This window comes from Cavia porcellus, unplaced genomic scaffold (genome assembly GCF_034190915.1).
Source record: "Cavia porcellus strain 051 isolate PalLab524CR breed Dunkin Hartley unplaced genomic scaffold, mCavPor4.1 scaffold_10, whole genome shotgun sequence".
In the NCBI taxonomy this organism is placed as follows: domain Eukaryota; kingdom Metazoa; phylum Chordata; class Mammalia; order Rodentia; family Caviidae; genus Cavia; species Cavia porcellus.
The window spans coordinates 8215751-8243066 of NW_026947493.1; the positions used below are offsets into that span (position 1 = coordinate 8215751).

The window sequence follows — 27316 nt, forward strand, 5'->3', positions numbered from 1 at the left end:
TAAATCCCCAGCCCCTGAACAATGATTTCTAAGATGACAATATGTAATCTATTAACTAGTGATTTCCTACTGTTTATTTTTTCTGAAACTCTGTATAACTTATACCCTTCTGTTTTTTTTTTCTTTTTCTCCTTAAAATTAAAAAAAAAAAAAAAAAGAAATACTTCATCTTTTTCATCCAGTCTGCGGTTGATGGGCATCTTGGTTGTTTCCAAGATTTAGCTATTATAAATTGTACTGCTATGAACATGGGTGCATATTTATTACTGTGATATGACCTTTTCAGTTTTTCTGGAAAAAGTACCCAGAAGGGGAATAGCTGGATTGACTAGAACTTCCAATCCTAGTCTTCTGAGAATTCTCCATACTAATTTCCATAGTGGTTGCACCAGTCTACATTTCCAACAACAGTGGAGCAGTGTTCCTTTTTCCCCCCACAGCCTCACCAACATTTGTTATCAGTTGATTTCTTGATGGCAGCTATTCTTTCTGGAGTGAGATGAAATCTAAATGCTGTTTTAATTTGCATTTCTTGAATGATGAGTGATGGTGAACACTCCATGTATTTATTTGCCATTTGTATATCTTCATCTGAGAACTGTGTGTTAGATGCCCATCTTAGATGCCCATTTTTGGAGAGCATCTTTGAATTTGGGGGCTTGATGTTTTTCAATTCTTTATATGTTCTGGATATAAGTCCTTTGTCTGAGGGGTTGCTGGCTAAAATTATTTCCCATTCTCTGGATTTTCTTTTCACTCTGTTGGTGATTTCTTTTGAAGTGCAGAAGCTTTTCAATAATATGAGATCCCAGTTGTTGATTCTTTGAAGTGTTTCCTGTGCAGTGTGCATTTTGTTCATGAATTCTCTGCCTACCGCTATGTCTCCAAGACTTCCCCCTACCTTGTCTTCCAGTAGATTTGTTTTCTGTTTTAATATTTAGGTCTTTGATCCTTTAGACTTTAGTTTAGTGCATGGTGATAGTCATGGATTTAGTTTCAGTCTTCGGCATGTGGAGAGCCAGTTTTTCCAACATTATTTATTAAAGAGGCTATCATTCTTCCAGTGAACATGTTTAGCCCCTTTGTCAAATACCAGGTGGCTGAGTGTCTTTGTTGCTGTGCTTGCATCTTCTAATCTGTTCTGTTGATCCTCAGGTTTGTTTATTTGCCAGCACCTTGATGATTTTATCACTATGGCTTTGTGGTATAGTTTCAAGTCAGGAGTTGAGAAGCCTCATGCCTTGCCTTTATTGCCCATAATTGCCTTTGTTATTCTAGGTTTCTTCTGTTTCCAAATGAATTTTAGGAGTGTTTTCTTTAGATCTGCAAGGTATGTTAATGGTATTTTGATTGGGGTTGCGTTAAATCTGTGTAACAGTTTTGGGAGTACGGCCATTTTCACAATGTTAGTTCTTCCTAGCCAAGAACAAGGAATATCCTTCCATTTTTTAATATCCTCTTTAATTTCCTTTTTTAGTGAGGCATAATTTTCAGCATATAGATCTTTTACATTCTTAGGTTGATTCCTAAGTATTTCATTTTTTTAGATGTTATTATGAAGGGTGATATTTCCATAATTTCTCTCTCAGTGAGTTTTTTGTTTGTGTACAGGAATGCTATTGATTTTTGAGCACTGATTTTGTATTCAGCTACATTGCTGAATTTATTACCTCTAGTAGTCTTTTAATGGAGTGTTTTGGGTCTTCTATATAGAGTATCAAGTCATCTACAAATAGTGATAATTTAACTTCTTTCTTTCCTATCTTTATTCCTTTTATTTCTCTCTCTCGTCTAATTGCCCTGGCTAGTGTTTCCAGAACTGTGTTAAATAGGAGTGGTGATAGTGGACGTCCTTGTCTTGTTCCTAATACTAAAGAGAAAGCTTTCAGTTTTTGTCCATATAGTATCATGTTGGCTGTTGGTTTGTCATAGATGGCCTTTATAAGATTGAGGTATACACCATGTATTCCGAGTTTCTGAAGGGCTTTTTTTTTTATCATGAACATGTATTGGATTTTATCAAAAGCTTTTTCTGCATTTATTGAGATGACCACGTGGTTTTTGTTTTTGGCTCTGTTGATGTGGTGTATTACATTTATTGATTTGCGTATGCTAAACCATCCCTGCATTCCTGGGACGAATTCCATATGATCGTGATGTATAATCTTCTTGATGATTTGCTGCATTCTATTTGCCAGTATTTTATTGAGAATCTTTGAATCAGTGTTCATTAGTAAGATTGGCTTATAGTTCTCCTTTTTGGTTGGGTCTTTCTCTTGTTTTGCTATTAGAGTAGTACTTGCCTCCAGGAAAGATTTAGGGAGGATTGCTTCCTTTTCAACTTGATTGAATAGTTTAAGGAGTATTGGCATCAAATCTTCTCTAAATTTCTTGTAGAATTCAGCTGTGAATCCCTCAGGACCGGACTTTTCTTTGTTGGTTAAGTTTTTAATTACATTTTCAATTTCAATAGCTGATACTGGGTTATTCAAAATTGCTATATCTTCTTGATTGAGCTTTGGTAGTTCATATGTTTCTAGAAATCTGTCCATTTCTTCTGTGTTTTTTACTCTATATGAGTAATGATTTTCAAAGTAGATATTCATGATCTTTTGAATTTCCATGGGATCTGTAGTAATTTTCCCCTTTTCAGTCCTTATTGCATGAATTTGGAATTTTCTTTATTTTTCTTTATAAGGTTAGCTAGAAGTTTATCATTTTTGTTTATTCTCAAAAAACCAGCTTTTTGATTCATTCATTCTTTGTTTTTTTGTTTTTTTTAGTTTCAATTGCATTGCTTTCTGCTCTCCTCTTTACAATTTCCTCTCTTCTATGAGCTTTGGGTTTAACTTGCTCTTCTTTTTCTAGAAGCTTGAGATGAAGCAGTACGTTGTTTATTTGTGCTTGTTCTGTTTTCTTGATATGACAATTTATTGCTATATATTTCCCTCTTAAGATTGCTTTCATTGCATTCCACAGATTATAGTATGTTGTTTCTGCATTTTCATTGAACTGTAGTTATTGCTTTATTTCTTCTTTAATTTCATCTGTAGCCCACTTGTTGTTCAAAAGATTGTTACTTAATTTCCATGTATTTATGCAGGTATCACAATTTCTTTTGCCATTAATTTCCAATTTCAGTGTGCTATGGTCAGATATTACACATGGGATAAGTTCAATACCTTTGCAGTTACTTAAGAATATTTTATGGGATAATATATGGTCTATTTTGAAGAATGTCCCATGCGCAGCTGAGAAGAATGTGTATTCTGATGTGCTTGGGTGGAACATTCTGTAAACATCTAATAAGTCCAATGGCTTGCAGGTATGATTCAGTTCGATTATTTCTTTGCTTTTTGTCTAGTTGATCTATCTCTTTGTGACAGTGGGCTGTTAAGGTCTCCTGTTATAATTGTGTTCTTGTGTATTTGGTTTTTCATGTCCATTAGTACCTGTTTTATATAGTTGGGTGCTCCTGTATTTGGTGCATGTATATTTATAATTGTTCTTCCTCTTGAATTTTTCTACTAATGAGTACATAGTGACCTTCTTTATCTCTTTTAATCATTTTAGGTTTGAAGTTTACATTGTCTGCAAATAGAATAGTTACCCCTGCTTTTTTCTGGGTTCCTGGTTTCCATCCTTTAACTTTTAATCTTGAGTTTCCTTTTGGGTCAGATGTGTTTCTAGTATGCTGCATATTGTGGGATCACGTTTATTGATCCATTTTGTCAACCTACTTCTTTTGATAGGTGAATTGAGGCCATTTATATTTTTGGATATCACTGATATGTATTGGCTGGACTTTGCCATGTTATGTTCTAGTTGTTTGCTTTCTGTTTTTACTCTTTGTTTAATTGCTTGTCCTACCTGATGGTTTCTTTCTGTTGTTGTTTGGAGATTGTGGTCATTTTTATCTCTGTGTAGTATGTCTTTCAGTAATCTTTCTAGGATTGAGTTGGTGGATGTTAATTTCTTCAATTGTTCTTTGTCATGGAAGTATCTTATTTCTCCATTAATTTGTTTTAAAATTTTTCTTTAAAGGAGAAAAAAAAAAACCAAAACAAAACAGTATAAGAGTACAAGTAATACAGAATTCAAAAAAAAAAAAAAAACAGTGAGAAATCACTAGTTAATAGATTACATATTGTCATCTTAGAAATAGTTGTTCAAATTACAGGATTAAAGCATACAAAGTGGACATTCAAACAGTGAGCCTGCAGACAGTTGTGTTCAATGATCCAACAAAAACTTGGTAATATGGTCATCTATCTTAACACACCTAAACACACTTGCAGTTGTATCCTTTAGAGCACTTTTTTTTTCCTCTCTTTTTTGCAACAACATTTACACATTTTGGATTTTATTACTCCCATAGTTCTTATTATTTTTTTTTGGAAGAGAATAAAACCAAATATGACAAAACAAAGCAGTCAGTCAAAACAAAGGATGGACATAGTAAATGACGTAAAAACAGAATACAAGGTAATCAACAATGGTTACCATAATGCCTCTTGCTACCTTAAAAAGAATTGCCTATATCATTAGATATAATAAAATTGAATAAAACTGTACAGAACAAGACCAATAAAATCTAAACATTGGAGACATTACAGGACTTCAAAAGAAGATAATAGTCAAACCAGAATGGGTGTCATATGAATCTTACTGCCTTCAAAGTAGTTGCCTATACCCTCAAATTTGATACTATCAAACAAAACAGAATAGAGTAAAATCAGTAAAAACAAGATGGTGGGAGCAATGCAGGGCTTCAAATCAAGTTAATAGGAAATCAAAAAGTCACTATAATATATCCTGCTAATTTTTTTTATTTTTTCCCTTAATTAAAAAAATGATAAAATATTAAAAATAAATTTTAAAAAGGGAGAGACTGAGATAAAAGAGGACATAACAACATAACAATACAGGTCATAACATAACAATTTCAGCAACCTAGTGCTTCACCACAAGATAACCCGACTTAATAGTAGTTACCATAGTGTCTCTTTCCTTGAAATATTTGAGTATAACTTCGTATACTATAGCATCAAACATATCAAGGCAGTGTGAAACCATTCAAGAGGATGAAAGTATTACAGGGTATCTAGAACCAGCTAATGGAAAACGAACAGTGGTTTCTATATTATCTCTTTGCCTATAAAATTTTTTGTTCATACTATCACATATAATAAAATCCAGTAAGATACAACATGGTAAAACCAATGGAGACAGAAGAATAACAGTTTGATGGGACTTCAAAACAAGATGGTATTAAATCAGCACTAGCTATTATGATGTCTTGTTTTCTTCAAAATAGCTGTTCATATCATCACAGGCAATAATATCAAACATCCCAGAGTAAAACCATTCCAATTAATGAGTGAAAACTTTATGAGGCTTCAAAGCCACATAATGGGGAGTCATGATTACCACATACTTTTATATATTTGAATCATTTCTTACAATAGGGAAACTATTCGGTATTCATACATGTGAGTTTATTTCACTTATGAGTATGGTCTCAAGCTGCTTCCATTTATTTATAAATATCTCATTGTGATCCTTCTTTATAGCTGAGTAGTACTCCATTGTATAAAACATACCACCACAACTTTTTTATCCATTCGTCAGTTGATGGACACTTAGGTTGTTTCCAAGATCTGGCAGTTACAAATTGTACTGCTATAAACATGGGTGAAAATGTATCACTGTGGTATGATGCTTTCAGTTCTTCTGGGAATTCAGTTCTTCCAATCCCAGCTTTTTGAGAAGTCTCCATACTGACCTCCACAATGGTTGCACCAGTCTACACTCCCACCAACAGTGTAGGAGAGTTCCTTTTTCCCCACAGCCTCTCCAGCGTTTGTTGTTGATGGTTTTCTTGATCCTGGCCAATTTTTCAGGAGTGAGATGGAATCTCAGAGTGGTTTTAATTTGTATTTCTCTAATGTATTTATTTGCCACTTGTGTTCCTCATCTGAGAAGTGCGTATTCATCTCAGATGCCCATTTTTATATTGGATCTTTGAATTTTGGGGGTCTGATTTTTTTTAATTCTTTATATGTTTTAGACAGAAGTCCTTTGTCTGAGAGAGAGTTCACCAAGATTTTTTCCAGTTTGTGGGTTTTCTTTTCACTATGCTGGAGATTTCTTTTGACATGCAGAAACTTTTTATTAAGAGTTGATCCTAGTTATTGATTCTGGGAAGTATTTCCTGTGTGGCTTGAGTTCATGAATTCTCTACCTACTCCTATGTCTTCAAGGCTTCTACCCAATTTGTCTTCCAGTAGATTTAGTGTTTCTGTTTTAACATTCAGATCTTTAATCCATTTAGATTTTAATTTAGTACATGGTGATAGACATGGGTCTAGTTTTAGTTTTCGGCATATGGAGAGCCAGTTTTTCCAACACCATTTATTAAAGTGACTGTCATTCTTCCATTGAACCTGTTTGGCTCCTTTATCAAAGATAAGGTGGTTGAGCGTGTTTGTAGTTGTGGTTGTATCTTCTAATCTATTCCATTTATCTTTGGCTCTGTTTTGATTCCAGTACCATGTTGATTTTACTATGGTTACTTTGTTGTATAACTTCAGGTCAGGGATTGTGATGCCTCCAGCCTTGCCTTTGCTGCTTAGAATTGTCTTTACTATTCTAGGTCTTTTCTTGCTCCAGATGAATTTTTGGAGTGATTTCTCGAGATCTATGAGGTATGTTGATGGTATTTTTATCGGGATTGCATTGAATCTGTATAAGAGTTTTGGGAGAATGGCCATTTTCACAATATTTATTCTTCCTATCCACGAGCAAGGGATGTCTTTCCATTTTCTGAGATGATCTTCAGTTTCTTTTTTCAGTGTATTGTAATTTTCCCTGTATAGGTCTTTCACTTCTTTCGTGAGAGTAACTCCTAAATATTTCATTTTTTGCGGACTGGGGGTTTAGCTCAGTGGCATACGCACCTGCCTTGCAGGCAGGCGGTCATGAATTTGATCCCCAGTACCGAAAAAAATGAAAAAGACAAAAAATGTTTCATTTTTTTTGGTTGCTAATGTGAAGGGTATGGTTTCTCTTATTTCTCTCTCTGTGATTGTGTTGTTAGTGTATAGGAATTGAGAATTGATTTTGTATCCATCTACATTACTGAATTTATTATATCTTAAGAGTCTTTCAATTGAATTTAGGGAGTCTTCTATATAGAGTATCATGTCATCTGCAAACAATGATAATTTAACTTCTTCTTTCCCTATCTTTACCCCTTTTATTTCTTTCTCTTGTCTAATTGCTCAGGCTAGTATTTCCAGTACTATATTAAATAGAGTGGTGATAAAGGACATCCTTGTTTTGTGCCTGATTTTAAAGTAAAGGCCTTCAAATTTTTGGCCATTTAGTATGATATTGGCCGTTGGTTTGTCATAGATGGCCTTTATTATATTGAGGTAAAGACCATCTATTCCAATTTTCTGTAAAGTTCTTATGAATGAATGTTGGACCTTAACAAAAGCTTTTTTTTCCATCTATAGAAATGATCATGTGATTCTTACTTTTGGCTTTATTGATATGATGGATTACATTTATTGATCTACATATGTTGAACCATCCCTGCATGCCTTGGATGAATCCCACTTGGTCATGGTGTATAATCTTCTTGATCATTTGCTGCATCGTATTTGCCAAGATTTTATTGAGGATTTTTGCATCTGTGTTCTTTAGGGAGACTGGTCTACAGTTCTCTTTTTTAGTGGGGTCTTTCTCCGGTTTTGGTACTAGAGTAATATTTGCTTCCAGGAATGACTTAGGAAGGATTGCTTCCCTTTCAATTTCATTGAAGAGTTTGAGCAGTGTCGGCATTAGGTCTTCATTATATTTCTTGTAGAAATCTGCAGTGAATCCTTTATATTTCTTGTAAAATTCTGCAGTGAATCCGTCTGGGCCTGGGCTCTTCTTTGTAGGTAAGGACTTAATTACATTTTCTATTTCATTAATGGAAATTGGGCTATTTGGCAGTTTTACATCCTCTTGACGTAGCTTTGGTACTTCATATGTTTCTAGGAATCTGTCTATTTCTTCTGTGTTATCAAACCTTTGAGAGTAGAGGTTTTTGAAATAGGTGTTGATGATATTTTGTATTTCTATAGAGTCTGTAGTGATTTCGCCTTTTTCATTGCTTATTGCATGAATTTGAGCTTTTTCTTCCCCCTTTTAAATAAGGTTGGCTAGGGACTTATCAATTTTACTTATTCTTTCAAAGAACCAACTCTTTGATTCACTGATTCTTTGGATTGTTTTCTTAGTCTCTATTGCATTGATTTCTGCTCTGATTTTTATAATTTCCTCTCTTCTTTGCTTTGGGCTTGACTTGCTCTTCTTTTTCTAAATGTTTGAGGTGTAACATCAAACTTGTTATCTTTAATCATTACTTGTTATCATTACTATAGAAATGATCATGTGATTCTTACTTTTGGCTTTTGGCGTTAATCATTACTTGTTATCTTTCTGCTGTTGCATCTTTTATCTTTCTGTTCTGTTTATTTATTTGTATTCCTTCTGTTTTCCTGATGTGGGAACTCAATGCAATAAATTTTCCTCTGAGGACAGCTTTCATTGCATCCCACAGATGCTGGTGAGTTGTATTTGTACTTTGATTTGCTTATAGGTATTGTTTAATTTCTTCTTTAATTTCCCCTGTGACCCACTGATTACTCAGCAGTATGTTATTCAGTTTCAATGTGTTTGTGGGATTCTTGCAGTATTTCTAATTTCAAAGCGCTATGGTCCGATAACATGCAAGGGGTAATTTCAACTCTTTTGCATTTATTTAAATATGTTTGTGAGCTAATATATGGTCTGTTTTAGAGAATAACCCATGTACTGCTGAGAAGAATGTGTATTCTGATGTTGTTGGATGGAACACTGTATATGTCTATCAAGTCCATTTGTTCATGGATGTGATTCAGTTCTGTTATTTCTTTGCTAATTTTCTGTCTGGTTGATCTGTCCATTGGTATCAATGGTGTGTTAAGGTCTGCTGTTACAATTTTGTTACTGATAATTTGATTTTTCTTTTCTGTTAATTTTTTTAATATAACTGGGTGTATATTTAAGATAGTTATCTTATATTTAAGATATATATCTATCTTATATATATTTAAGATAGTTATATTTATATAACTATCTTATGTTATGTATATGTATATTTAAGATATATATTTAAGATAGTTATCTCTTCCTCTTCAAGTTTTCCCCTAACAAGTATGTAGTGACCTTCTTTATCTCTTCTGATCATTATTGGTTTAAAGCTCACATTGTCTGCAAACAGAATGGCTGCTCCTGCGTTTTTTTGCATTCCTGTTGTGTGAAGTATTGTTTTCCATCCTTTGACTTTCAGTCTGTGAGTATCCTTTTGGGTTAGGTTTCTTATAGACAGCATATGGTTAGATTTTGTTTCTTGATCCATTCTGCCTGTGTGTTTCTTTTAATTGGTGCATTGAGACCATTTACATTAATGATTATAACTGTTATATGTTGGTTTATTGTTGACTTGTTATCTTTCTGCTGTTGCATCTTTTATCTTTCTGTTCTGTTTAATGGTCTGCTTTGCTTAGTGGTTTTTTCCTAAGTGTATCTAAACTGTTTTTCAATATTTTTTGCAGGGTTGGCTTGGTGATCATGAAGTTCTTCAGCTGTTCTTTGTCATGGAAGTATCTTATTTCTCTATTAATTTTGAAGGACAATTTTCCAGGGTACATCAGGCTAGGTTGGAAATCATTTTCCTTTAGAATCTGGAATACTTCACTCCATGCTCTTCTTGACTTTATTGTTTGTGCTGAGAAGTCTGCTGTGATTCTGATAGGTTTTCCTTTATAGGTCACTGTCTTTTCTCTCTGACAGCTTTTAATATTCTATTCTTATGTTGGATTTCTAGGATGGTGATTATTATATGTCTGGGTGTAGTTTTATTTTGGTTATGACTATTTGGAGTTGTATATGCTTCTGATCCTGATGTTGGTTTCCTATCTCATGTTTGGAAAATTTTCAGCTATTACTTCTCTAAATATCCTCCTGACGTCCTAAATGTCATCCTCTTCTTTTTCATTAATCCCTATCAATCTTATGTTGGTTTTTTTTTTTTTTGCATCATCTTGCAGTTGTTATTATTTTCTGATTCCTTATTATTTTTAAAAGATCTTTCCTGTTCACTAGCTGCAATCTTGTCTTCAAGTCTGAAATTCTATCTTCACTTTCATTGAGGCGGTTTTTACAGCTTTCAGTGGTATTTTTGATTTCCTGTATATCTCTGTGCATCTGCTTTATGTATTGTTTCTTTCTTATATTGCTCATCTAGGGATTCTGTCTTTTTGTTTAGTTCCTCCAATTTTTAAATTGTGTCTTCTTTAGATATATTCAGGATCTCTTTCATTTCTTTTATCATTTCTTCTTTTATCTGGGAGATTACTTCTCGTTTGAATTCCTTTAAAGCTTCCCAGAGTTGCTTGTTTATTTCAGTTGCTATTATGTCCAGTATTTGAGGTGTATGACTTATATTTTCTTCTATGTACATCGCTCCTGAGGTTTCTTTGGATGGGCTGGAGGTTTGAGATTGTAATTTGGTCTTCCATTTTGTCATTTTCCTATATTTCTATGTTTCAAGTGCTTTCGAGTGTTATTCTAAAGCTTCCTCAGGGTCTGTTGGAAAACCTCTTCCATGCCCTCAGCTCCTGGGACTTTGGCACCCAGTTCCCTGGATTGATAGATGGTCACTGGGAGTGGAGCAGGCAGGCTCAAGCCCAGCCTCTGGAACCAATGGTGCCCACCTGCTTGCTTAGCACTCCATAGTCTGCCAAGCACAGCCTGGAGAGGGGAGGCTGATGCCAGCACCCCGGACCCGCCGAGCTGCTCCAATGCACCCAGAAGCCGTGAGGTTTCCTGGCCGGGGCCGAGCAAGAGTCCCAAACAAGCTGGACTCAGGGGAAAGTGTGTGGGACACTTACACCAGGCCGCTGGACCTCTGGAACTGATTGTGTCCGCCTGCTTGCTTAGAACTCCACAGTCCCGCAAGCACAGCTGGGAACCTTCTCCACTAAATTTGAATGAAAGTTTTTCTTGGTATATCAGTCAGAGTTGAAAGCTGTTTTCTTTCATGGCTTGAAATACCTCACTCCAAGCTTGTCTTAACTTGAGGGTTTGTGCTGAAAACTCTGTTGTGATTCTTGATAGGTGAGGTGTGTCTTTTCTCCAACAGCTTTTAGTATTGTTTTTATGCTGTATGTTTGAGATCTTAATTATTATATGTCTGGGTATAGATTTATGTTGGTTGTGACTGTTTGGCATTCTGTATGCCTCACTTATCTGTATATCAGATTCTTTCCCTATGTTTAGAAGATTTTCTGCTTTTACTTCTGTGAACAGTTTACCTACTGTCATTCGTGTTGACTCCTGCATCTTCATTGATGCCTGTTAGTCTTAACTTTGTTTCTCTTTGTGTTATCTTGAAGATGTTGAATTATCATTTCATGCTTCTTTGTCATTTTTAAAAGTTCTATCCTTTCATGATCACTGATTGTGGTCCTGTCCTCAAGGTCTGAAATCCTATCCTCAGCTTCATTTAAACGGTTTTGCCAACTTTGAATAGAATTTTTTGTTTCTTGGATGTCTCTTTGCATTTGTTTCATGAATGCTGCTTGTTTTTCTATATTGTTCATTCAAAGTCTCAGTCAGTTTCCCATGCTCCTGTACTTTTTTCTCTATTTTTATTTTAGCTGCATTCAACAACTCCTTTACTAAGGTTGTTATTTCTGTCTTTACATGGGTGAGTACTTCTAATTTGATCTCCTCTATAGCCTCACGGAGTTTTTTTTTTTTTTTTATTTCACTCACTATCTTTTCAGAGATTTCCGGTGTGTTACTTTTGAAGTCCTCTATTTATATAGTCTCCTGTACTTGCTCCTGGTGGACTAGATGTTTGAGATTGAATTTTGCTTTTTTGTTTTGCCATTTCCCCTTTCAGGTTATTATTTGGTCATCCAATCCCACTAGTGTCAACTGTTGGTAGTGTATATCTTGGAGTCCTACTGTAGGGCTGATGTTTGTCCAGTTGCTGGGTCCCACCATGAACAAGGTGGGCCAGTCACCTGAATTCCCACTGCAGGGCCTGTTTAGTGAGTCCATATTCTTCCTGGGCTGACAAGCCTAGTAGTATTGATGTAGGTCACCTTTTAGTTCCTGCTATTACTTTATCTTTGGGTTATTCCAGGTCACCAAATCTTCCTGTCTATAGTGTTTGTGTCAGCTGAGGCCTTAATGTGTCCCTATTGTGTCATAACTGGCCCTATTTACCCACTGTACACCTCTATTTTAGCGGCATACTCACCACACTGACTGGAGCCTGCTGAGATCTGTTTGGGTGAGGCAGTTACTGAATCTCCCTTTAAGCTAGCACAGTTAATTCGCTGTATTTCAAGGTTCTTGGAGAAAAGGTGGGAGCTAAAGATCAACAACAGTATTAAGTCCAGGAAGTGGGGAGTGTCCTCGAGGGCCAGCAGATATCCTGGGTCCGGGCATCTGCTGGGCACAGGTCAAGGTTCCAGGGTGGCATGTCATTCCTCAGTGTCCGTAGGAGGCACGCAGTAAGTGAGCAGCTGTGTGAGCCAAGGTCCGAGGGCAGCACATATTCCCCAGGGCCAGCAGGAGTGGTGCGGAAGTGCAGGGCAGCACAGGTCAAGGTCCCAGGGTGGCTGGTGTTCCTCAGTGTCAGCTGGAGTCACACAGGAAGTGCATGGCTGTGCTGGCCAAGGTCTGAGGGCAGCACATGTTCCCTGGCCAGCGGGAATCATGCAGTAGGAGCGCTGTGGCTCTGGCCAAGGTCCCAAGGCAGCATGATGTTCCTCATTGTCAGCCGGAGTTGCACAGGAAGCACGAGGCTGCACGGGCCCAATTATTTGGTTTTCAAGATACTGTTTTTTGCATTCTCTATATTCTGCATTTTGATTCTCTGTCACATGAGTAGCCACCTAACATTTTCTCTCATTCTGTAGGCTATCTCTTCACTCTTTTGCTCTGAAGAAGCCTTTTACTTGATATAATCCCATTTGTCAGTTTTTGTCTCCTGTGATTTTGGTGTCCAAGCCAGAAAATGATTACCTGCGCCAATATTCTGAAGTGTTTACTCTGGGTTTTTCTATAGTACTTTCCAAATATCAGGTCTTGAAATACGTTCTGAGTTGATTTTTGTACAGGGCAAGAGATAGAGGTCATTTCTCAAGTGTCTGAATGTGGATGTATTCAGTTTTTCCCAGCACTACTTGTAGAAGAGGCTGTCATTTCTCAGTTGTACATTTTTGGCACCTTTGTTAAGAATCAGTTGGCTATACACGTGTCGGTTTATTTCTGGATTAATCTGTTGCAGTGGTCTGTGTATCTGTTTTCACACCAATGCCATGCTATTACAGTTACTGTTGCTCTGTAGTATATCTTTAAATCAGTTTTGTGATACTTTCAGGTATGGTGTTTTGGCTCAAAATTGCTCTGGGTATTTCAGCTCTTTTGTGCTTCCATATGAAATTTATGATTGTCTTCTCTAGCATTATGAAGAATGTTACTGGTATTTTGATGGGAGTTGCACTGATTCTATAAATTGCTTTGGGCAATATGGACATTTTAACAGTATTCTTCCAATCTGTGAACATGGGATATCTTCCCACTTTTCTAATGTTGTCCCACATTTCTTTCTTATCACTGTTTTGTAATTAGTTTTTATTGTAGAGGTCTTCAGTGTCCTTAGTTTATCCCTCCTTAGGTGTTGTGTTTATGTGTTTTGCAAATGGGATTGCTTTTATGATTTCATTCTCAACAAATTATTGGTGTATAGAAAAGACACTGAGTTTTGTATGTTGATTATATTTCCTACTTTACTGAATTTATCAGTTTGAATGATCATTGATGGAGTCTAGATTTTTTTATGTAGAAGATCTTACTTGTAAATAGGAATAGTTTGACTTCCTTTTTCATATTTGCATGTCTTTTATTTCTGTTACCTATTTTCTCTGTCTAAAATGTCTGGTAATATGTTAAGAGCAGTATGAGTGAGCACCATTGTATTGCTTCTGTTTAGTGGAAATGCTTTGTTTTTCTCACATTCATTACAGTGTTAGCTATGGGTTTGTCATATATAGCCTTTATTATGTTGATATATGATCCTTTCTACCTAACTTGAGCAAAGTTTTTATTATGAAGGAATGTTGAATTTCATCAAATGCTTTTTCTGCAATTATTGAGAAGACTGTGATTTTATGCCTGATTCTGTTTCTGTGTAGGGTATTGTGTGTATTGATTTGCATATATTCTTCCAACCTTAGGGAAAAAACCCAACTTAGTCATGGTGTATGATCTTTTTGATGTGTATTTGAATTCAGTTTACTAATATTTTGATGGATTTTGGTATTTGTGTTCTTCAGGGATACTGGTACATTGTTTTATTGTTTTTTATTGGTCTTTTCAGGTTTTGGTAATGGTAATGTTGGCTTCATAATAATTTTGGAGAATTTTCCTTCTTTTCAATTTTATAGAATAGTATGAAAAGGATTGGTAGTAGTTCTTATGAAAGTTTGATAAACTTCAGCTGTAAAGCCATCTGGTTCTGAAATTTTCTTTGCTGAGAGTCTTTATTACTAATTCAATCTTACTGCCTGTTACTGGTCTATTCAGTTTTTTTAATTCATTCTATTTTTAAGAAATTTAGTATCCAGAATTTGTGTGTTTTTTTCTATATTTTCCTGTTTGTTAACCTGTAGTTTTTCAGGATAATCCCTAATGATCTTTTGTTATTTCTATGGCTTTAGTTGTAATGTCTTTTCAACTAATTTATAAAATTTGGATTCTCTCCCTCTTTATCCTTCCTTTTTAAAAAAAATTATCTTTTTTATTTTAAAGAGAATAAACCAAGCAAAATAAAACACAATAAAGCCAATCAAAACAAGATAGTATGATACAGGACTTCAAAACAAGATAATAGGAAATCAACAGTGGTTACCACAATGCTTCTTGTTGTCTTCAAAATAGCTGCCCATACAGACATAGTAAAAATCGAAACAAAACAGACTAGAGCCAATAAAGACAAAACAATGAATGCAATACAGGACTTCAAGATAGTAGTAAATCCAAAATGGCTACCATATCTTGCTACCTTTGAAGTAGCTGCCCATACCATCTGTAATGGTTTATGTCTGTGGCCCCCAGGCCTCATGCGTTTGCATTGTGCATTTGTGCATTTCATTGTCTAGTGCTTGGATTGATGGAGTCAGTGCTACACCCACATCGGGGTAGAGCCAGGATGTAATGGCAGGAAGAAGGCGTGTATGGTTCTTTTGCAGGTTTCTGCCTTGCTGTTTGCAGCCACCATGAACTGCTGCCCAGCCATGCCACCCTGCCTTGGAGCCAACTTAGTATGGACTGAAACCTCCAAAAACTGTAAGAAACAAACCTTTCCTTTCCCAATTTTGGTCATCAGGTATTTTGTCTCAGCAATGAGTAAAAAGTAACTAAGATACCATCAGATATAATTAAAACCAAACAAGACAAAACAGAATAAAATCTAACCAAACAAAACAATAAAAATGATACAGGACTTCAAAACAAGGTAATAGAGGGGCTGGGGGTTTAGCTCAGCGGCATACATGCCTGCCTTGCAAATGTGCAGCTGTGAGTTCGATCCCTGGTACCGATAAAAAGGAAAAAAGACAACAACAACAAAAAAACAAGTGGCTACCACCTTCAGAAAGTGATTCCCCATAGATGCTGCATTGAATATTGTTATCCTCTGAGTAGATAATCAGACTATCACCTTTAGACCTTGAAAGCCAGTGAAACACTAAACACTACAACCATTAAATTTTATTTTACCTCAATAGCCATCATCACAGCCTGTGTTTCTCCATATCAGCCAGCTACTTATAGGGGAGTGGGGGAGGTTGGCTCTTCTTGTCTCCCAAGCTATGCGTTGGAAGAGGCTGGCATTTTGTTCTTCCTCCAGTGGTTTGCATGTTGCGCCAACTAGCGGGAAGGGTGTGCTTCTTGTTAACTTGTTGTTCTTTCCCCACCACCCCACCCCACCCCCGCAGCCCAAGAATGGTGCTTACTCATGGGAACAAGCTGGCGTCTCCCTGCAGTGGCCTGCACATGGTGCCAGCTCACAAGGAGGGCTTGTTTCTTGTCAACTTCTTGTTCTCTTCCTCCGTAGTAGGAGAATGGTGCCTACTCACAGGAAAAATCTAGTTTCTGGCTCTGCCCTCATGGCCCACACATCCTGCCAACATACAGAGAGGGCTTGCTTCCTGTTGACTTCTTGTTCTCTTCCCCTTACGTCCAAGAATGGCACCTACTCATGGGAAAAGGCTGGCATCTGGCTGTCCCCACAGCAGCCTGTGTGTGGTGTCAACTTGCAGGGGGGCGTGCGTGCTTCTTGTTCCCTCCCTCTTTTCCTACCTACTGAGCTGCCTAGCTACCTAAAGTGTTGTTAGTTTATCTTTTCAAAGAACCAACTCTTTGTTTCGTAGATTCTGTTGTTCTGGATTTTATTTCTTCTTGGATCTTTGCTTTCCAGCTATTTTTTGGGTTCGATTTGTTCTTGCTTTCTAAGTCCTTCAGATGCATTATTAGGTTGTTTGAGGTTCTTTGTAAATGTTGACATTTATTGGTGTAAATTTTCCTCTTAGTGCTGCCGTTGCTGCCATCTCTTAGGTTTTGATATATGGTGTTTCTATTTTTATTTGTTTCAGGGAATTTTTAAATTTCCCGGTATGACCCACTATTGATGCAAATGTATTATTCATTCTTCCTATGTTTAATTTCTAAAGTTTCTCATTATTGACATCTAGTTTTATCCCACTGTTATCAGATAAAGATACAAGAAATGACTTTATTTTTTAAAAAAATTGTTAACACTCATTTTGTGAGCTAATATATGGTCTATTCTAGAGACATTCCACATGCATGGAAAAAGAATTTGTGTCTTACAACTATTGGAATGTATATGTGAAGTCTATTTAGTTAATGTTTCTTTGCTGATTTGGGGGGGGGGGTTCTGCATGATATATCCATTGGTACAAGTGAGATACTGATGTGTGGGAGCTTGTCTCTCCCTCTAGGTCTCACAGTGTTTGTTTTATAAAATGGGGTGCTCCAAAATTATGTGTATATAGATTTATAATTGCTATATCTTCTTGATGAAAGGATCCCTTGATCAATATATAATGACCTTTGTTTCTTCTGTTTTTGTCTTGAAGTCTATCTTGTCAAGATACAAATATAGCTACCCTGCTTGTTTTAGAAATATTACTTGGAATATTACTTTCCATCTTTTCATTTTCAGATTGTATATGGGTATCTTTGCTAGTTAATTTTTTTTTTTGCATAGAGCATATTGTTCAGTTTGTTTTTTAATCCAGTCTGTCAGCTGTATCCTTTAATTGGCCATTTACATTTAGAGTTATTGAAAGACAGACTTATGCTTATCATTTTGTTGACTTTCTTCAGTTGCTTGGAATATCTGTTCATCTTTATTTGATGGTTTACTACATTAGTAATGTTTGATTCTTTTCTGTTTTTTTGGTGCATCTAGCAAGATTTTACACTTTTACATGCTATCATAATGGTAGTTTTCTTTCACTTCTAGATATAGGTATCCCTTAAGCATGTTTCATAAGGCTGCTGTTGATGGTCATGAATTCTCTCAGTTTCTGCTTATCTTGCAGTGTCTTTATTGCTCAATTACTGAAGGATAGCCAAGTGGTAATCTTGATTGGCAGTAATTTTCTTTAAGTAACTGAAATATGTCATCCTATGTTCTTCTGGTCTCTAGGGTTTCTACTGAAAAACCTGCTGTTATGTAATGGGGGTTCCCTTTAAATACTTGGCACTTTAAAAGATTTAAAATTCTTGTTTTATACTTTTGACAACTTCACTATAAAATGTCATGGTGAAAATATTTTCTGGTCATGTCTATTGGGTATTTTATAAGCCTCCTTGTACAACAAGGCGGAATAGTGTAAATCCATGGCTTTCCTAAGCTAGGAAAGTTTTTTACTATTTCATTGAATAGATTTCCTATGCTTTAACCTTTATTTCTTTCCTTTAGGGTATGTCAGTGATGCAGATGTTTGATTGTTTAATGGTGTACCATGCATGCTGAATGATCTCCTTATATTTCCTTTTTTCCTGTCTGAATGTTATATTGCAAAAGATCTGTCTTTATTGTTGAAGCTTTCAACTAGTTTTTTTATTTGACTTGTTTTGTGTTTCATTTTCAAGATTTCTGTTTTGTTATTTTTCAAAATGTTCACTTTGCTGAATTTTCCATTCATATTCTGAATTGTTTTTACTAATTTAACCATTTATCCATATTTTCTTGAATTGCATCCAGCTTCCTTAAATCATTCGAGTTATCAGACATTTTATCCATTTTAATATCTTGAGAATCTCTTATAGAGATTTGTGGTCTTTAGGAGGTGCTTTATCTTGTTTTCCATGTTTATGTCCCTGTGTTGAGATTTGTACATCTGATAGAATGGCTATTTTTACTTTTATGGGATGACCTTCTTAGTAAACAGCTTTCTCCTGAAGATATGTATAGAGGTATGGGTTATGCAATGTTGAGTTTATTTCCAGCTTGGCACAATAGCATAATCTCTAAAGTTTCTTTGTGATTAGTGAGTTTGAATATGGTGTGTACTGTATCAGAGATCCACTGTGTCCAGATATCATGCAAGAATGGGACAATCTAGCAGTTCAGGTAGGTGTGGCATGACAACAGTGTGTCCCTGTAATGGGAATGTTAACCCCTATTGAGTGATGGGGACTTCCTCACCGTTGATGTTGGCTCTGTTACTGATAAGGGTCTCAGGCCCTGGCTGTACTAGTGGTAGTGAGGAATTGAAGCACTTGTCTCCTCACTAGGTGCAGGTGAAGAACCAGATATTTCATGGGGAAGGGCAGAGACAGGAATCACACCACCCTCTGTGTGGCACTCACACCCAGTTTTGTCAGCGTTATGTGATCAGACAAGATATCCTAGCTGTTGGAAAGTTCTGTAATTTTGCATCTGGGGATGATGGTGGGGACCTGTGTATGTGCAGTGGTAGCAGGACTTGTATTTCTCTCTTTTGCCGCCGTGGGTATGCTGCCCAGGAGAGGAATTTCATTTCCTCTACGTGTGCCTCTGAACAGAGCCATGGCCCCAGAGAGCCTTTGCCCCCTGATTCTTTGTTGTACTGCCCGCTGGCAGTGCGGGCGTGGGAGGGCTAGAAATGGGTTGCTTCTGGAGCCAAGCAAATTCCTTCTAGCTGAGGTACTTATGGGAGCCAGGGAGATCAGAACAGTGCTGGAACTGGTCAGTTTCTCTGTGGACCTTTCGTAAGATGTACCCAGGGGAAGGAGACCGCTAGACCACAGAGTTGTACAAAGCTGTCAAAACAGCCAGGCATTATGGTGCCACCCCTCTATTCCCCACATTCTTGAGACTGAAACAGGAGAATCACAAGTTCAAGCCTAGTGTTTTGGGGGTGGGGATTTTTTGTCTAATAAAAAAGGACTCACTGTCCTATCTCATTGTGAAGACCCTAGGTTCAATCCCCAGTTCTGAGGGGAAAAAAAAATTTAAAAAAGACTGCTGAGTCAATGAAACCATATAATTACTATTCTTCTTGTGATAGGCACCTTGCGGGTAGGAACTACCTAGGGAACTGCCTTTAATCCTGGCACCAGTGTGGAACCACACAAAACTGGCAATGCCCCTAGTCAGAGGACAGCAGATTCTATCTGCTCTGTTATAGTTGTCTCCAACACAATACTTACGTTGGTCACTCTGTGGAGCCAGTTTACTTCCTGAGACCACTACTAACCGTGGAACATCTGTGGGGAGCCAGAGATGGGAATAAGCAGGGTTTCTGACCCCTTAGTCTTGATCCAGGTCCAGTCAGTAATACAAGTTCCTTCTCAAGGTGGTTCCTGGTTATAGCACCCTGGGAGTTCATTGGAAGATGATGTGAATTCCCTTTCTAAAGTCCGACTGAAAATTATCTAGCTAGGCTGTAAACTTATAAGGATTGTAGAACTTTCCAAGAGCTAGAACTGTCAGTGTCTGCATTTAAAGAGTTTGCTTGGACTCTCTAACTCCGCAGAACTGAAACTTCCTCTCCAGAGTGTGGAATCCAGGCTGCAGGTGTTGGTATATTTTTCTCTTACTGTGTCCTTGACCCAGGTCTCTGGATTTTATACGGTTTCTATTTATCTCCAGATTTCTGTGTTCTGTCACTCACCCCAGTAAGGAACTACACACTTGTTGCCTTGGTTCTTCCTTATAGGAGGGATGGTCAGTATTGTGTACTTTTTGTGGCCATCTTCTCTTACTTTTGCTTTTTAGTATATTCTGTATATTCTTTACTACTTTTTTTTTCATTTCCAAATTATTTAAGCACAAAGTAATAGTGGTAAGATGATGAGGAAATAGGAACTCTGGGGTTACTATTTTGGTCTGCATTTTGGTTGAAGCTCTATCATCAATTGAATACTACCATAGTATTTGAAATTGACAAGTGCTTTGTTTTATTCATTACATTGCCCCATAATATGTATCTCTGGTAGGCAGGAGTGAACAGTTCTTTCCCATTTTGCCACTAAGAAACATGAGACAGAGTGGTTGGATGTCTAGCCTGGGCTTATAGAACTTTAGTCCTCTTTCTCTCCTGTTAGAAGACTTTCAGTCCCAGACTTCTTCCAAAAATCCTACGCACTATTAGAGGTGGGCCTTCTATTTTATTTTTAACTCAGTTAACAAAAGTAACCTTTAGAGCATTTCAGTTTTTGTTTTGTTTTGTTTTTAATTGGAGCTAGGCCTATCTCTAGGAGCCGTGAGAGAAGAAACAAAACATGGCTATGTGAAGTGGTGAAAAAAACGTGGTATCCAGCATCAGAGATCTAGGTCATTTCCATTTCATACAATTACCTGTGTGATTTATACCACCTCTCTTTGTAAGCTGCTTTCCTCACCTGTCAAGGGTATAGGGCTGTGCATTTTAAGTTCTCTTCAGCTTTATCACTTCGCAATTTGTTGGTGGAAAAATGGACCTTACAGATCAGGGGGATTTGGGGTGACTATTCTATTGGGAGGTGTCTAGCTATCTTTAAACATTTGAGTAATTGTTGCAGTAACTGTTTCTTATGTTTAGTGTTGATAGTAAAAAGAAATTGTCTTGGATTGAAGACAAGGGAAAAGTTTGGTTTGATGTAGAGGACTTTTAGAGTATACTACTGATTAAATTCAGAGGTCACAGCCCAGGAAAAACAGTAGAATCACCATAAAAAGAAATAGAATTGATAGCATTTATATTGGGGCTTAAAGTAGGCTTGATTGAGACAAGTATTGAAATGAGAGTTCACTGGCTTCATAACAAGGAAGAGTTTTAGACAGTTATTAAATTAGGCATTTTATGAATCCGGAAATGTGTCAGTTTGCTGATTTTTTAAGATGATTTTCTTGTTCTTTTCAATAAAGAATCAACAAGATTGGAAGTACCCAGGACTGAAGGTCCATGAACACACCCATTCTAGAAGTGTTTTATTGCTCATTATGATAAATGTATTTTTTTTTACCATATTACTTAAAGGGAACAGGAAAATCCATATTGACCCTGAACTTAATGACTAGTGAGCAACATACTTAAATGGAGAAGTGTAAGTTTTACCATACTGGTTAAAGGATAACAAACTTTAATTTCACCAGTCAGCCAACATGGAATTAAGGGCTATCTCTGGATGCATTATCTCTTTACTGCATTCCTGGGACTACACAGGTCCCACAGTTGACAGTCAAGTGGTTCACTGTTGCCCCCACCCCCACCCCACTGCATACCTGAGGGTGCAGCTTTGTGTTTAGAAATTGTTTCTGGGCAGAACTCAGGCTCTGCCCCTAGACCACGGGTGTTGAAGTGAGCTGTTTGTATCACTGAAAGCTCAGAAAAATTCCCCTACAGCTTTCTACTTCCCAAAGATATAGTAATTGAGTCTTAAGAAAGGTATCAAGACTTCAGGTTTAGTGACACTGTTTGCCAATGTTGAACTGGTTCATCAATAAATCTACGAATCCTTCCCAGAGGTTCTAGAAAAGTTCCAAATAATAGTATCATTGCACTGTTTGTTACTCTGAGAAAATACCTTTAATGAGGACTCAGCTGGTTCTGGCAGCTGGTTAGCTTCAATATCTTCCAACTCATCACAAAACCCAGCTGGCCTTTGCTACTAAATAACTCAGATCTGTCCTCTCTCTGCTATTAGCCACCAGCATTCCCTGCCTGGAATAAAGCACTGTCCTCTTAACTTGCCTCTCTGCCCCCCTGGACATTATTCTTCATGCAGTAGCCTTTGGATTCTTTAAAAAAAAAAAAATTCAGGACCTGATGTCACTTGCCTGCTTAAAATTGAGTAGTTGTTTTCATTGCATTTACCATCAGAGCAGAATTCTTATCTCAGTTCACAGGGCCCTCCTGCCTTCCTAGCATAGCACAGTACAGTGGTGTAGGAATTAAAATCTACATCTGTAGCAGTAAGTAGTAACTTGACTTCTTGTGCTCATGTCTGTCATGCAGGCTGGCTGCCTCTGCTGGAGGGAATGCCCTGCCACACTGGCAGGCCTGGGGAAATTAGCAGCCACTAGGTTCTGAGAATTAGGTTCTGCAGCCATGTTAGTTTTCTTAGTCTGGCCACAGAAATAATTGCTATCAACAGAAACCTGTGGTGAACACTACTGTGCTTTACTCTCTTGTCCTTAGATCTAACATCTACATACTTCCTTGTTCCAAACTCTACAGGAAACCCAGGCTTCGGGGAAGCTGCATCAGTCACCTTAGTGGGTCATGAAGCAGACAGCGTGCTAATCACCTGGGCCCAACCTGCACTACTCATGCAGTCAACTTCCTAGCACTTCTTGTTGGAAACAGGAGCTGTTGCAGCAACCAGGAGTGGCCCTGAGATCCCTGTGTACCCCACCTCCTCTTGCCAACCCTCTTAAGACTTCATCTTTAATCCCAGACAGCTATGAGCCTGGGAGGACAGAGCCCAGGTGATGCAGCTCTCAGCAGTATCTTGCCCACATTGGGTATGATTTCAACCAAAATGTGTTGGGTGAGTGATGAGTTTGGGGTCAGTGTATTCCTATAATAAGTACTGCCACCACAGGACTATTCCTGAAAGTCATTCGGTGGTATAGATTGACCGTGATTAATTTTACAGTACTAATAAAATGTGCTTTGTAGAAAATGAATCAGAATGCTTCCTGCTAATGTTTTTTGAAGCTGCTCTCAGCAACTAATGAAGTTTGTCAGTTTGAGTTTCGAAAAAGTCAGACAAGGATTCAACTTCTGTTCCCTTTTTTGTTACTTAGAACCACTATCAAATAAATAAGGACTTAGTATGACCAACAGTATTTCTGTTACTTAAGATGAAATATACTGTTTTAGTAGCATAAACTTCAGCATCGCTGTGGCTTAGCAAGGCAACTGTTACTTTAACACCCTTGTCATGGCTCTTCTTGAACCATGGTGGACCATAGTTGGAGCAGGAGTATTGGAAATGAAAAGCAGGGACAGGTGTTTTTCAAGGTAAAGCCCAGAAGTGGTTTCCATCCCAGAATGCAGGGTTATGGTCCCAAAGTGCAAGAGGGGTAGGAAGTATGACAGCCTATGGATACTCGGTGAACACTGCCAGCCTCTGCCATATTTATTACCTGTCACCATTATGATCAGCTGCTATCACAGACCAAGTGCTTCACACACATCTATGCTTACAAAAATTTGATAAGGTGATTGCCTTTGGCCCCTCTTTACACTTGAGATTGAAGAAATTAGCCTGAGGTTTTGAGTGTACACTGTGTAGCCACCATCTTACCCAGCTCTGCTTCGAAAGCCCAGTTTGGCTTTTCCACTATACAAGCCCAACATGAAACAGTCTCACCACTTCATTAGCATGCGAATCCTCTGGCGTGCAGACACTCTGCCCTTGTGTGATGTGTGCATGAAGCAGTACACCTGCATTTCTTTAAACATAGTTGGTAAGAATTCTTTTTACTCCCTTTAGTGCCCTGTGAGTGATGCAAACCCTACCCAAGCCCTCTGCTCTCTTCTGAACCTCTCTGCAGGTGAAGGGTGGGTCTTGCAAACATTTGTGTAGTAAAAGAATCAGAATTCAACTTTAGCTTCCTAAGAATGTCACACTTCAGTCACCTATCACCCCAACTTCTCATTAGAGACCACTGTGACAGTAACAGCCTCTCAAAGTGCAAACCCCCCCGCCCCCGCCCATGTGCACAAACCCTCTCCAGCCAAGGGAACAAGTCTGCAGCTTTTACTGGTTACTGGGGCCTAATTAAAGGCAGTCACAAAAAATAAGATTACAGTCAAGACCCTGACACACACACTTGAAATGTCGATATGGGATATAGGGACTGAGTTTTACAGCCTTTGTGGTTTGCCATTCTGAAAAAGTATTTCATTTCACAAACAACTGTGATTCCATTCATAGAGATCCTGTTGGCTGGTGGTTCTCAACCAGAGTTGTACCTTTCAGTACTCCACTCCAGGGAGCACTTAAAAAAATCCTGATGGCCAGGCCACTGCCCAGACCATTTGCTTACAGTCTCTGGGTTTAGGTCCTGGGAATCATCATTTTTTAAACCATCTCCAATGATTCTAGGTGTAGCCACTTTGAGAACCTCCACTGTAGACTGATGATTTGCCAGAATTAGGAGGGATGTAGAGAAGCAAGGGAAAAAACCAAGACATTCCAGAATTCTTTGTTAGCTTAACACTAGGGAAAACTCCTTAAGGAATTTGAGTTAGCTGTAATAACCTTAATTTTTCCCCCACAGCAAATACAGCCAACATAAATGCTGCTTAATTATTAAAAAATGTACCCAAAGCTGAGTGATACAAGGCCCTGCAGCCTGGGATATTTTTTTTTTTTTTTTTTGTAACATGTTTTTACAAAGTAGTGATCCTTTAAGCTTCGTGCCAATAATTTTTTATTAATGACAGTATAATTGTGGAAAATGTAATTTTGAATATAGGGCCAGACATGGTGGCACGTAAGTCTAATCCCAGCTAGTCAAGGAGGCTGGTGTAGGAGCATTCCATGTTCAAGGTCAGCCTGGGCAACTCAATAAGACTCTGTCTCAAAAACTAAAAAGGGCTAGAGCTAGAGCTCAGTGCTCCCTGGGTCAGTCCCCTCTGCTGAAAAACAGAAAAAACAAGTAACAAACAGGCTTGGGTGGGGTAAGTATGTCAAGGGAGAATGACTGAATGTTACATATATATATTACAAACAGGTTTAATAATAGGAAAGACTTGCCTCATAAATAAAAGCTTGGAAACCTGCTTAGCAACTCATGTGGAGCTTTTGTTCTGAAAGGTATCTGTCTCCACCAGCCTGTGCCCTTACCTACTTGATTAATTCCACTTCCTATCCTTTTTCTACAGGTGGTGAGAAAACCCAGCATGCTTAGCTTCTTCTGCAGATTCCCATTGGAGCTTTGTTTTCTTTCCACAAATCTTCATACTGTCAGGAGTTAGATACTTGTAAAACCTGAGAAGGAAGTGTGAGGTGGAGCCCTTTGGACATTAGGTTAGGACTTTTGTTGTGACAGGATAAATCTATTCACAAGGCAATAAATTCAGAATATTTATTGCTTTAAGTAACTGAACAGAGAAGAGGCAAGCTGTTGTTTCAATCGGGACAAATGGCATTCTCTCTCTGAGGTTTGCCAGCTGTGTCTACTTAAAGCTTTAACAATACTTTCTGGACAATATAAACACGTGACAGACAGCATACATGGGTAACAACTTGGCCAATGATACACTATTTAAAATAGTACATAACACAGGCATCCAACCTGCCCACAGCCCTGGAATGACAGTAACAATATGTATTCATAGGATGTGCTGGATACAAAACCTTTTTTTAAAAAAATTTTTGGCATTAATTCTAACACAGAATATCTTCCTGAACATTCAGAAAGAGTTGGTACACACAAAAGTAACCTCTTTATTTCTAGATTACCAGTATCTATAGAACTGCTTATCTAAAAGCCAGGAGGCTGGGCAACTCCCCTCCCAAATGTCATTTCTTTGCCAAAGCAGCAGGATGTAGGTGGAAAAGGGCAGCTGACAGGGCCCCAGGGGCTGTCTGAAGTCACCAAATGCTACACAGAGCAGCAAAGGTGGACACTGCCCCAGCAGGGTACATGAGTTAACCACAGCTTTGTCGGTAACCAAGGTGTCCGTGGATTTGACCTAGATGCATCATGGATGACTCGTGGGGCATCAGCAGGCACTGAATGGTCCGGCTCCTCCTTTGAGAGGAATGGTGGAGCCAGGACTGAGCCTTTGACCCCACGGTCTAAAACAAGCACCCTCACCTCGAATTCTAACACTGGGTTATTAACACACCTTTCAAATGGATGTGCAGAAACCAACACTGTCAAAAATAGTAGTCAAGCCAAGCCAAAGGGTAATACAACACCAGGGCAAACCAGCTACTGGCAGGATGCCTTGGGTTTGCCCACTCGTCTAGTAGCACAAACTCAGTTTTCTGGAGTAGTTGGAGCAGGCTCTCCGTCAACTTCCTCAGCATCCCCATTGCTGGCATCCTCTCCAGGGTTGGAGTGCCTAAGGGCTGATGAGGTCCTGCTGTAAACAGCAGGTCCATTCTGCACAGCCCTGCCCTCCAGGGCCTTGCCACCTGGCTGGCTGGGAAAGGAACGGTTTTCTTCCTTGACCTCTTCCATAGGGAATCTCATCTCAGGGGCTCTGCCCTCCTGCTGCCTGCCCAGCACACAGTTTTCCACATCTCCCTCTTTGGAAAACTGGTCTTCTAAATTCTTCTCATTTTCTTCTACTTGTCGTTTGTCTCTGAGTTTACCTTTGGATTTTCTCATCTGCCTGCTGTGCATCTCTTCTCGGGAGAATCGCCAGTGGAACTAGAAATCAGAGAAAGTAGGGGTAAGTAAGTGCAGGCTCTGTGAACCTAGAGCTTCACCTGAAGGGTATGTGCATTCACTCCCCTTCATGTCTCCAAGCGAAACAATTCCCAGGATTCCTCCCTATCACAGCCCAAACCCCTCCTACCCATTTGGGGCCTGCATGTATTCTAGATGGGGTGCCATGAGGGACACGAGAGTACTCTGACAGGCCCCATGCTGAAGTGGAAAAGGGGTCTTCAAACCCTATCCTTTGGAGGCCAGGATTAGAGAAGAGGGCAGGCTGCTGGTCCTGGGGATCAC

At 38.2% G+C, this 27316-nt stretch overlaps 2 protein-coding genes across 10 annotated transcripts in view; one reads left to right on the forward strand and one right to left on the reverse strand.

Moving 5' to 3' along the window:
- Nucleotides 1-23305, forward strand: part of Oxnad1 (oxidoreductase NAD binding domain containing 1) — a 75320-nt gene extending 52015 nt beyond the window's left edge. For all 8 annotated transcript variants that reach the window (XM_063256978.1, XM_063256977.1, XM_063256974.1 and 5 more), the window contains one exon: nucleotides 22854-23305. The gene's annotated coding sequence lies outside the window, so the exon portion shown is untranslated. The remainder of the gene's footprint in view (nucleotides 1-22853) is intronic.
- Nucleotides 23306-25703: 2398 nt separating this feature from the next.
- Nucleotides 25704-27316, reverse strand: part of Rftn1 (raftlin, lipid raft linker 1) — a 227090-nt gene continuing 225477 nt past the window's right edge. For both annotated transcript variants that reach the window (XM_003480013.5, XM_023561651.2), the window contains exon 10: nucleotides 25704-27013. In XM_003480013.5, the coding sequence (XP_003480061.1) occupies nucleotides 26618-27013 (396 nt within the window). In that variant the 3' untranslated portion in view covers nucleotides 25704-26617. The remainder of the gene's footprint in view (nucleotides 27014-27316) is intronic.